Raw genomic sequence first — 12381 nt, forward strand, 5'->3', positions numbered from 1 at the left:
GGAGGCATCATGTTACCCTACTTCAAACTATACTTCAGGGCAACAGTAACCAAAACAGGTTTCCTGAAAGAAACCAGGGTATTCTTTCAGGAAAGTCCCCAAAATGGGAAAGTAAATCCATATCTCTGTCCTAGGAAATAAAAAGAAATTTGACTAAGAAAACATATTAAGCCATTGAGATCTGTGTTGGCCATAGTTCTAAAACTAAGGAACAAACATAGTAAGGAAAAAAAAGAAATAAAACAAGAATTTTTTTTTTTTAAAAAAGGAACTTCACACAGGAATTCCCCAAGGCCGCTGATTCATATTGTAGGTGTGGAAAGGCATCCTGCTAATTCTTACAATCTTTCTCAACACCAGGGGACACTCTCCCTTTGGATTTCTATGTCTAGAGACCTGTGGCTCATTAAAAGTCAAGTTGATTTTCAGAAAGAGAGAAAGAGGTTTTTAAAGATGAGTTTATGCTGCAATCCCAGCATGAACTATTGCTTCAAATATGTTTTAACTTTTATAATCACTGGGAATATAAACAAGAATAGCCTCCTTGACTGTGAATCAGAACAATCAATCAGGTAAGAGAATGAACTGAGACAGGCTGCGAAGTTGCACATAATCTCAATATGTTAATGAATGATCTAGCTACTTGCTAGTATTAAACACCCAGTATCTAGATCTCATTTTCTATCTAATGGTGTACTGCTCATTGTGAGGAGAAATATGAAGGCCCTTGACTTACCACGTTTCTACTGCCATATCTTATTCTCAATTCGACATATCTAGTTCTCTAGACATTATACAAAGCAAACATGTAATTTCTAAATGGTGAAATTTCAGTGAAGCAAACGATTTACTACAAACCACTCTGACTGCTAATTTTCTTAGAAGCTGGGAATATATGTTTTACCATATGGGTTTTTGGGACAATTTTGTTTTCTGGGTCCAAGAACCAAAAATTACATTTGAAATATAATTTGTATTTTAAACAGGAGTAGTAATTTTTTAAATACACAAAATATACCTGGTCATTCAAGAAAGTTACTATAAATTATTTGAAGGCAGTCCTTCATGGAGGTATAGTAAAAGTTAGATGGTTTTTCAAAATTTCTTCCCGGCTATGAAGCCAAAAAACCCATGGCTCTCTAGAAGTGTTCTGTTGTTCATTATTTTTTTTACTGTAGTCACATCAAATTATATTATTCTCTCCTCAGTGGTTTCTAAAACCTTGAATGATACTCCTTTTGTAGGAAGCACTCCAATGTCAGCATCTCTTCAATTTCTTTACAGTTCTACCAGCTCTCTCAGTGTCTCTCACTTCCGTAATTTCCCCACACATCTTACTTCTTCCCTCCCAATATACAAGAGCTAATCTGTTACAGCCTAATGAAAAGAACAAAGAAGAAGCTACTTCACAAAATTATGTCTGCTTTTATTAGTAAACTTATAGAAGATAATGCCAGTACTTTACAAATTATGGAGAAAAAAATTTCTAGAAAATGTAGTGGATCTAGAAGAAGGTGAATTTCACTTGAGGTAGAATATTCCTTAATATCTGATGAGTGAGTTTATTTCAGGCAAATAAAAACAGAACTTAAGAAAATAGATCACAAGAGAAGACAATTTCAAGAAGGCTGAATATATATTTAGAGGAGAGGTTAGTATTGGTGAAAAAAGAAGAGAAACTACTGAATCTATCAGAGGAAAAACTATTCTTATCCAGGGATTCATAGATTTCCTAGGAAAGGAAGAGTCTAAGATCAACAGGTAAATAAAAGCACAATAACATTGGCAATGAAAAAAGTAATTTGGGATTCTATTTTGAAAAAAATACAAAGGGTCAGATTATAGGAAGAAACTGAGCTCATGATCAGATATAATAGTGATGAAATTTTAAAAATTCAGGCTAATATGTGAGTAATGTGGTCATGTTTCTTAACCCAGTAGGTCACTATGACATTTCAGGGATGTGGGTAAGGAAGAGATCAGTAAGAGAATATCTCTAATTCATTTACATTCTAAAAGGAGGAAATGCAATTACTACTACTCTTTCAAGATTTAAAAAAAAAAAAATTGTGGTTTTGATGCCTTGAAACCTGTCTTTTTATTTCAGTTAACATCCTACTGGTGGTTTCTTACTAGGCCAAGAGATAGCTATGTGGTATGCTTAAAAATTGCCCCCTGTGAGAGTCACTTGGAAAGACGAAAGGAAAGCTGTAACCAAATGAAGATATTCATGGGCCCAGAGAGGTGGCTAATGCCTGTAATCCCAGCGTGTTGGGAGACCGAGGCAGGCAGATAACTTGAGGTCAGGAGTTCAAGACCAGCCTGGCGTACACGGTGAAACCCCATCTCTATTAAAAATACAAAAATTAGCCAGGTGTGGTGGTGGACTCCTGTAATCCCAGTTACTTGGGAGGCTGAGGCGAGAGAATCTCTTGAACCTGGGAGGCGGAGGTTGCAGTGAGCCAAGATCATACCACTGTACTCCAGCCTGGGAGAAACAACAAGACTCCATCTCAAAAAAAAAAAAGAATGAAAATATTCACAGCCAGAGAAGATTGTAGGCTAGCAGGCTAGCAATGTTTTCTGATACCTGGGAGAAAGAAATATAGTAATGAAAAAATAATAAAAAAATAGTTGTGTCAGAGATCATAACAGATATATGTATATATTTAATATTTAGCCATCTAAAAACCAAAAATGTAAAACTTGTGAGGTTGAATCATGCAAAACAACAATAGTCTTCCTCCAAATATTCTTAGCTTGGTGAGAAAATTCTGAGCTGGAAGGATTCTGATTGTGATTAGTGTTCCATACACTATTTTGTGTGTTTTTTTTTTTTAAGTAATGCTGAATACAACCTCAGTCACCAAATTTCTCCTCTTGGGAGTGACAGACATTCAAGAACTGCAGCCTTTTCTCTTCGTGGTTTTCCTCACCATCTACTTCATCAGTGTGGCTGGGAATGGAGCCACTCTAATGATTGTCATCTCTGATCCTAGACTCCATTCCCCTATGTATTTCTTCCTGGGAAACCTGTCCTGCCTGGATATCTGCTACTCTACGGTGACACTGCCAAAGATGCTGCAGAACTTCCTCTCTACACACAAAGCAATTTCTTTCTTGGGATGCATAAGCCAGCTCCATTTCTTCCACTTCCTGGGCAGCACAGAGGCCATGCTGTTGGCCGTGATGGCATTTGACCGCTTTGTGGCTATCTGCAAGCCACTTCGCTACACTGTCATCATGAGCCCTCAGCTCTGTATCCAGATGGCCATCACAATCTGGACCATAGGTTTCTTCCATGCCCTGCTGCACTCCGTAATGACTTCTCGCTTGAACTTCTGTGGTTCCAACTGTATCCATCACTTCTTCTGTGATGTGAAGCCATTGCTAAAGCTGGCCTGTGGGAACACGGAGCTCAATCAGTGGCTGCTCAGTACCATCACAGGGACAATCGCAGTGGGCTCTTTCTTTCTCACATGTCTCTCTTACTTCTACATTATCACCCATCTCTTCTTCAAGACTCATTCTTTTGGCATGCTCCACAAAGCACTGTCCACTTGTGCCTCCCACTTCATGGTAGTTATTCTTTTCTATGCACCTGTTCTCTTCACCTATATTCATCCTGCCTCAGGGACCTCCATGGACCAGGACCGGATCATTGCCATCATGTATACTGTGGTCACTCCTATACTAAACCCACTGATCTACACTTTGAGGAACAAGGAAGTCAAGGGGGCCTTTAATAGAGCAATCAAAAGGTAGCTTTGACCTAAAGAAATCTTGAAGAACTCTTCTGAAGCATAAATAAACAATTAAAAAGTTGAGTTTGTAATTATACTGTTTCTTAAATTATTTAGAAATGTACAACAGAGGGAACTGGATAAAACAAAAATACATGGAAAAATATGCTGTAATTGTATTTAACAATGTTTTCCTAGGTTATATAAGGGACATTTGAATGAATGGGATGCTAGCCAAGGAACTCTACTGCTGACTAAGTTTTGAAGATATCAGTTGATAAAATTGATGTTAGGTTTTTTATATGTTCTTATAATGAAATTGGGTATAGAAATATGCCTGTGTTTCCCATGTATTAAATAGATGGATAATACTTGGGTCTATTTATCTATCTGGTCCTACTAGGTTAATGCATTATAATATTATAAATAAAATTATTATGCTTTGATATTATGAGGATTTTATTTTAGGGCCATGGTTACTCAACTGGAAAAGTATATGCTAACTGACATATGAGTTAAGGAGAATTTTTAAGAGGTGTGCCTTGATTTCTTATTCTTTAAACAAAGAGACAAATAAGTAATTAAAGCAAATGACATTGTAATCACTAAATAACAACAACAACAACAAAAACTCTGACAGTTCATCTAAATGGTTTTGGCACCTCTGTCTCCAGATATCTTTTAGAAGTCAACTGTCCAAACCCTCAATGATTACTTAAAATATTAAAAATCGGAGATAATTTAACAAAGCTCTTAAGACTCTTTCAATCTCATTAGAAAGTTATTGTTTCCTCAGCTTTTAATTGCGGAAGAGGATGACTTTATCAAAATTTTATTTTCTTTTTCTTACTTGTCACCAAACTCATACTAAGGAAAGGCATAGAAGCCATAATTATTGAAGAATTTCTAGACATGAACTACTATGTTTCTCACTTTTTAAGTTCCTATAAATGACTTCTGTCCCTGAAGAAATCGTGGATTCTACAATTTATAAATATTTAAAGAATAGACAGAAAATACTATGAAAAGGCATTTTAAGCTGGTGGACTGACCCTTCAAGGTTTCTGCATTCACTTTTGTAAATCTAAACGATTTTATTCTGACTTCTCTCCATGCGTCTTTTGTCTTCTAACTCCACCTTCTTTGGTCCCTCAATTCCAGTTTAGTTTATAACAAAACAAAACAACAATGTGTGTGTGGAGATGGCAACTCCTAATCTCAACTGTCCCGCGCTATCAGTAATATATTCGATGCATATTTTATACAATATATTTTTTCTCTCATTTCTGGTGGTGAGAATTTGTCACATAATTCAAAGTTCACAGAGTGTGTGAACTATAGAAGAGCACATGGGGTTCTGGTTACCAGTGCATAACACACTAGGACCCCAAAATTCAATCCCTTAAAACAATTAAGTTACATGCTTCATTGGGTAAGAAATTTGGAAAAACACAGCAGAGAATGGTTGACTCTGATCCATAATGTTTCTGACCTTTGTTGGAATGACTTCAACTCTGGTCATGGAATAGCTGAGAGCTGAGTAAGTCTCTCTCTCTTTATTTCTTTTTCTCCTTCCTTAATTGCTCATTGTGACTGTCATATGCTTCTTCAACAGGGAAGCCTCAGACAGACTTTTTCATGTTCCAGTAGACTATGGCAAAAGCTGCCAGCCTGGGGCTGAGATTGACCAGTGATAAAATGTCTCCTATTCAAAAAAGCCCAGGATCTGATGGCTTTATTGATGTATACTACCAAACATTTAAAGGATAATTAATGCCAATCTTCTCAAACTTGCTCAAAAATATGAAAAGGAAGAAATACTTTCAAATTCACTTTATGAGGTCAGCATTACCCTAATACCAAAGCCAGACAAAGCAACTATAAGGAAATAAAGTTACAGGCCAATATCCCTGATGAACATAGATGTAAAAATCCTCAATAAAAACTAGCAAAATGAATTCAATGGCACATTAAAGTGATCATGCACCATGACTAAGTGGGATTTATCCTTAGGATGCAAGAATGGGTTAACATACACAAATTAGTAAATATGATATGCCACATTAACATATTGAGGGATAAAAACCGTATGATAATAGGTACAGAAAAAACATTTGATAAAATTCAATATTGTTTCATAACTAAAAGAAACTTCCAACAAATTAGGTATAGAAGAAATGTAGCTTAATATAATAAAGGTAATGCATATCAAGTCCACTGATATTCTCATTATCAATGTTGGAAGGCTAAAAGCTTTTCTTCCAAGACCAGGAACAAGTCAAGGAGGCCCACTTTTACAATTTCTCTTCAATGTAATTCTGATATTCCTAGATATAGCAATTACACAAGAGAAAGAAATAAAAGGCTTCCAAATTAAAAAGGAAGAAGTAAAATTGTCTGTTTGCAGATGAGGTGATCTTACATCTAGAAAACCTAAAAGACTACACCAAAAACTGTGAGAACTAATAAATTTAGTTAAGTTCACAGGATACAAAATTAACATACAAAAGCCAGTTGCATTTTTATAACAATGATCTATCTGAATAGGAAATCAAGAAAACAAGTATATTTACAATAATGTCAAAGGTAAACAAAATACTTAGGAATAAATCTAACCAAGAAGGTGAAAGATCTGTACCTTGAAAACTATAAGGCATGGATGACAGAAATTGAAGAAGATACAAATAAATGAAAAGATATTCCTTATTCATGGATTGGAAAAATTCATATTGTCAAAATGCTCATACTTCCCTCAGCAAACTACAGATTCTTTGCAATCTCTATTAATATTCTAATGGAATTTTGTACAGAAATAGCAAAAATACTGAAATTCATATGGAACCACAAAAGACTCCAAATAGCCAAGGCTATCTTGAACACAAAGAACAAAGCTAGAGGCTATCTTGAGCAAAAAGAACAAAGCTAGAGGCACGACTACCTGAAATCAAAATATACTACAAATCTATAGTGATCAAAACAGTATGATACTGGCATAAAAACAGATACATAGAACAATGGAACAGAATAGAGAGACCAGAAATAAACCTATGTATTTATGGTCAGTTGGTCCTTGGCAAAGGTTCCAAGAACACACAATGGGAAAAGAATAGTCTCTCCAATAAATTGTGTTGGAAAAACTTAATATCCACCTAAAGAAGAATGAAATTAAACCATTGTCTCAAACGATATACAAAAATCAACTTAATTGGATTAAAAATGAAAGGTAAGACCTGAAACTGTAAAACTACTAGAAGAAAACAGGGAAAAACTGCTTAATGGTGGTCTGGGCAATGATATTTTTAAAATATCATACCTAAAGCACAGGTAACAAAATCAAAAATAAATAGGATTGTACCAAACTAAATAGTTGCTATTTAACAAAAGAAAACATCAACAGAATGAAGAGACAGCCTATGAAATGGGAAAATAATATTTCATAAAGAGTTAATATCCAAAATATACATTTTTTAAAAAACTCAATAGCAAGAAAACAAATAGCCCAGTTTAAAAATGAGGAAAGAATCTAAATAGACATTTTTTCAGTGAAATAGATATTTCCACACAAATGGCCAACAAGTGTATTTATTAATGTTCAACATCATTAAATCAAAGGAAATACAAACTACAACCACGAAATAATCACTTCATATCTGTTAGAAAGATTTTTATCAAAAAGACAAAAGATAACAAGTATTAATGAGGTTATAAAAAGAGAACCTTTGTACATTGTTTTTGGGAATTTACATTTGTACAGCCATTGTGGGGGACATATGGAGGTACCTCAAAAAACATAAAGGTAGAAATACCATCTGATTCAGTAATCCCACTTCTGGGTATACATCTAAAGGAAATAAAATCAGTATTTCAAAACCAAACATTATATGTTCTCACTAATATGTGGGAGCTAACCTATAAGGATGCAAAGACGTAAGAATGATACAGTGGACTTAGGGGACTTGGCGTGTAGAGTGGGAAGGGGGTGAAGGATAAAAGACTACAAGTACGGTACAGTGTATACTACTTGGGTGATGAGTGCACCAAAATCTCACAAATCACCACTAAAGAACTTACTCATGTAACCAAATACTACCTGTACCCCAATAACCTATGGAAAAAATGTAAAAATTAGTATTTCAAAGACATATTTGCACTCTTGTGTTCATTGCAGCATGATTCTCAATAGCCAAGATATGGAATTAGCTTAAAGGTCCATCAAAACAGAGAAGTGGATTAAAAAATGTGACCTATATAATGTGCATATAACATGGTGATTATAGTTAATAGTACTGTATTATATGCTTGAAATTTTCTAAACTAGAAGACCATAAATGTTCTCACCACACACATACAAAAAGTTGTAACTATGTGAGGTGATGGATGTGTTAATTGGCTTAATTGTGGTAATCGTTTCACAATGTATACGTATCTCAAAACATCACAGTAAACATCATAAATATACACAATTTTACGTGTCAGTCATACCTTAATAAAACTAAGGGGAAGAAAACTACCACCAAACCCTCTAAGCATGGGAATATATCAATAGGAACTTTAAAAACTGAAAAGCGAAGAAAACAAAGACTTATTAAAGCAGAGAAGAATATTCAAGGATTCTGAGAAAACTCCAAAATATGTAATACATACAATGGGAATATCAGGAGTAGAAAAGTAGATAGAAACCAAAGAAATATTTGAAACAATAACTGAAAATTTCCCCAAATTAATATGAGACACCAAACTTCAAATCTAGGAGGCTCAAAGAATACCAAGCAGCATAAATGCCAAAAAAAACTATGTCTAGAAATATCCTTTTTAAACTATGGAAAATTAAACAAAAATCAGAAAGTCAATGATTTTTTTGAAATCATGAAAGAATCCAGAGGATAAAAAATACCTTACCTTTAGGGAAGAAAAGATGACATCTGAGTTCTCAGAAGCCATGAAAGTTAGAAGAAAATAGAGTGAAATATTTAAAATTTTTGATAGAAGAAAAACCAATCTAGAATTCTGTATTACATGAAATTATCTTTCAAAGGTGAATGAGAAATAGACCGTCTCAGAGGAACAAAAATTGAGGGAATTTATTGCCAATAAACTTGCCTGGTAAAAAGTGATAAAATAAATTTTTTAGAGAGTAATAAAATTATACAAGTGAGAAATTTGGATCCACCTTTAAGAACAGAAGAGCCTTGAGGAAGAAATAAGCTAAAGTAAAATAAAAGAAAAAATGTCTTAATTATGTATGCGTATGTACATATTGTGTGTGTGTGTGTGTGTGTGTGTGTGCTTTCATATGCTTAGGATGGTTTCATAACTTTGCTCTTGTGAAAAGTGCTGCAATTAACATACACATGCAGGTGTCTTTTTTATACCATGATTTGTTTTCCTTTGGGTAGATATACGGTATTGGGATTGCTGAATCAAAGGGTAGTTCTATTTTAGCTCTTTAAGAAATCTTCATACTGTTTTCCATAAAGGTTGTACTAATTTGCATTCTCATCAACAGTATATAAGCATTCCCTTTTCTCTGCATTCTCATCAACATCTCTTGTTTCTGACTGTTTAATAATAGTTATTATTACTGGTATGAGATGATATCTCACTGTGGTTTTAATTTGCACTTCTCTGATGACTAGCAATGTTGAGCTTTTTTTTAATATGTTTGTAGGCTTTTAGGCTGATTGTATGTCTTCTTTTAAATGTAAGATCCGAAACTATAAAACTTTTAGAAGAAAACCTAGGAAAAACTCTTCTGGACCTTGGCCTAGGCAAAGAATTTGTGACTAAGATCTCAAAAGCAAATGCAACAAAAATAAAAATAGACAAACAGAGCTTAATCAAACTAAAAGGCTTCTGCACAGTGAAGGGAATAACCAACAGAGTAAACAAACAACCTACAGAATGGGAGAACATATTTGCAAACTATGCACCTAATAGGGGACTGGTATCCAGAACTTACAAGGAACTCAAACAACTCAACAAGAAAAATAAATAAATAACCCCATTAAAAAGTGGACAAAGGAAATTTTTGTATTTTGTATATGCTTGAAATGTTTGTATTTTAAAACGTCAAAAGAAATAAAAATTAGTACCTAATATTATCCTTTCATACTCTGCCAAGAGTAGACATTCATTATAGTGCTTTTACATCTGTGAACACCCCCACTACATTGTGATCATTTCCTAGATTCCTTAACAGCTGGTAGCAACCATGGAAATTAGGTCCTACCTATCAGCAAGACCATGCATATGAAACTCAGTCTTCTCTGCATGGAACAGAGGAATCTGGTCCTTCCGGAGCATCAATGATGGAGCTAGAAGTACCCTAGGGTTGAGTAACAATGGCAGTGATATTTACTCCAACAAGAGGCCCTCTGTGTTTCTGCATCTCATTCCTGGCAGAATAATTCAGTCTGCCTCTCTTTACCTACAGGATAGTGTGTGAGCTACCAAATATTATATAAGAAAAAACAGCAGCTTAAATTAGCCAAAGTGGATTATGTTGCTTGCAACTAAAACCACACCAAGAAAATTCACTTCTCTCAATTACTCACTCCTAATTTTAGTTACATATGCACACAGACACATAGAATAGAGCCTGATATGGTTTGGTTTTGTGTCCCCACCCAAATCTCATCTCAATTGTAATCTCTCATGTCAAGGGAGGGACCTGGAGGGAAGTGATTGGATCATGGGGAAAGTTTCCCCCATGCTGTTCTCATGACAGTGAGTGAGTTCTCACAATATCTGATCGTTTCAAAGAGTGGCACTTTCCCTCACTCTCTCTCTCTCCCCTGTTGCCATGTAAGATGTGCCTTGCTTCCCCTTTGCCTTCTGCCATGATTGTAAGTTTCAAGAGGCCTCCCAGTCATGCAGAACTGTGAATCAAACCTCTTTTGTTTATAAACCTATTTTTGTTTATAAATCTCTTTTGTTTATAAATTACCTAGTCTCAGGTAGTTCTTTTTTTTATATATATACTTTAAGTGCTAGGGTACATGTGCACGTTGTGCAGGTTTGTTACATATGTATACATGTGCCATGTTGGTGTGCTCCACCCATTAACTCATCATTTACATTAGGTATATCTCCTAATGCTATCCCTCCCCCCTCCCCCCTCCCCACAATAGGACCTGGTGTGTGATGTTCCCCTTTCTGTGTCCCAGTGATCTCATTGTTCATTTCCCATCTATGAGTGAGAACACGCAGTATTTGGTTTTCTGTTCTTGCAATAGTTTGCTGAGAATGATGGCTTCCAGCTGCATCCAAGTCCCCACAAAGGACACGAACTCATCCTTCTTTATGGCTGCATTGTATTCCATGGTGTATATGTGCCACATTTTCTTAATCCACTCTGTCACTGATGGATATTTGGGTTGATTCCAAGTCTTCGCTATTGTGAATAGTGCCATGATAAACATACATGTGCATGTGACTTTATAGCAGCATGACTTATAATCCTTTAGGTATATCCCCAGTAACGGGATGGCTGGGTCAAATGGTATTTCTAGTTCTAGATCCTTGAGGAATCACCACATTGTTTTCCACAATGGTTGAACTAGTTTACAGTCCCATCAACAGTGTAAAAGTATTCCTATTTCTCCACATCCTTTCCAGCACCTGTTGTTTCCTGATTTTTTAATGATTGCCATTCTAACTGATGTGAGATAGTATCTCATTGTGGTTTTGATTTGCATTTATCTGATGGTGAGTGATGATGAGCATTTTTTCATGTGTCTGTTGGCTGTATGAATGTCTTCTTTTGAGAAGTGTCTGTTCATATCCTTTGCCCACTTTTTGATGGGGTCGTTTTTTTTTGTTTTTTTTTTTTCTTGTAAATTTGATTGAGTTCTTTGTAGGTTCTGGATATCAGCCCTTTGTCAGAGGAGTAGATTGCAAAACTTTTCTCCCATTCTGTAGGTTGCCTGTTCACTCTGATGGTAGTTTCTTTTGTTGTACAGAAACTCTTTAGTTTAATTAGATCCCATTTGTCAATTTTGACTTTTGTTGCCATTGCTTTTGGTGTTTTAGACATGAAATCCTGCCCATGCCTATGTCCTGAATGATATTACCTAGGTTTTCTTCTAAGGATTTTATGGTTTTAGGTCTAACAATCCATCTCTATGGATTAGAGATGGATTAGAATAAGTCTCTAATCCATCCTGAATTAATTTTCATATAAGGAGTAAGGAAAGGATCCAGTTTCAGCTTTCTACTTATGGCTAGCCAATTTTCCCAGCACCATTTATTAAATAGGGAATCTTTTCCCCATTTCTTGTTTTTGTCAGGTTTATCAAAGATCAGATGGCTGTAGATGTGTGGTATTATTTCTGAGGAATCTGTTCTGTTCCATTGGTCTATATCTCTGTTTTGGTACCAGTACCATGCTGTTTTGGTTACTGTAGCCTTGTAGTATCGTTTGAAGTCAGGTAGTGTGATGCCTCCAGCTTTGTTCTTTTGGCTTAGGATTGTCTTGGCAATGCGGGGTCTTTTTTGGTTCCATATGAACTGTAAAGCAGTTTTTTCTAATTCTGTGAAGAAAGTCATTGGTAGCTTAATGGGGATGACATTGAATCTATAAATTACCTTGGGCAGTATGGCCATTTTCACAATATTGATTCTTCCTATCCATGAACAT

The 12381-nt window shown here is 35.3% G+C and overlaps 1 protein-coding gene across 1 annotated transcript; it reads left to right on the forward strand.

The window, feature by feature from the left end:
- The first annotated feature begins 2634 nt into the window (after positions 1-2634).
- LOC112623719 (olfactory receptor 12D1) lies at positions 2635-3971 on the forward strand. The gene has a single exon (XM_025384329.1). It carries the CDS (start codon positions 2845-2847, stop codon positions 3763-3765), a length of 921 nt encoding a protein of 306 aa, XP_025240114.1. The 5' UTR covers positions 2635-2844; the 3' UTR covers positions 3766-3971.
- The last annotated feature ends 8410 nt before the right edge of the window (positions 3972-12381 follow it).

This window comes from Theropithecus gelada, chromosome 4 (genome assembly GCF_003255815.1).
Source record: "Theropithecus gelada isolate Dixy chromosome 4, Tgel_1.0, whole genome shotgun sequence".
NCBI lineage: Eukaryota > Metazoa > Chordata > Mammalia > Primates > Cercopithecidae > Theropithecus > Theropithecus gelada.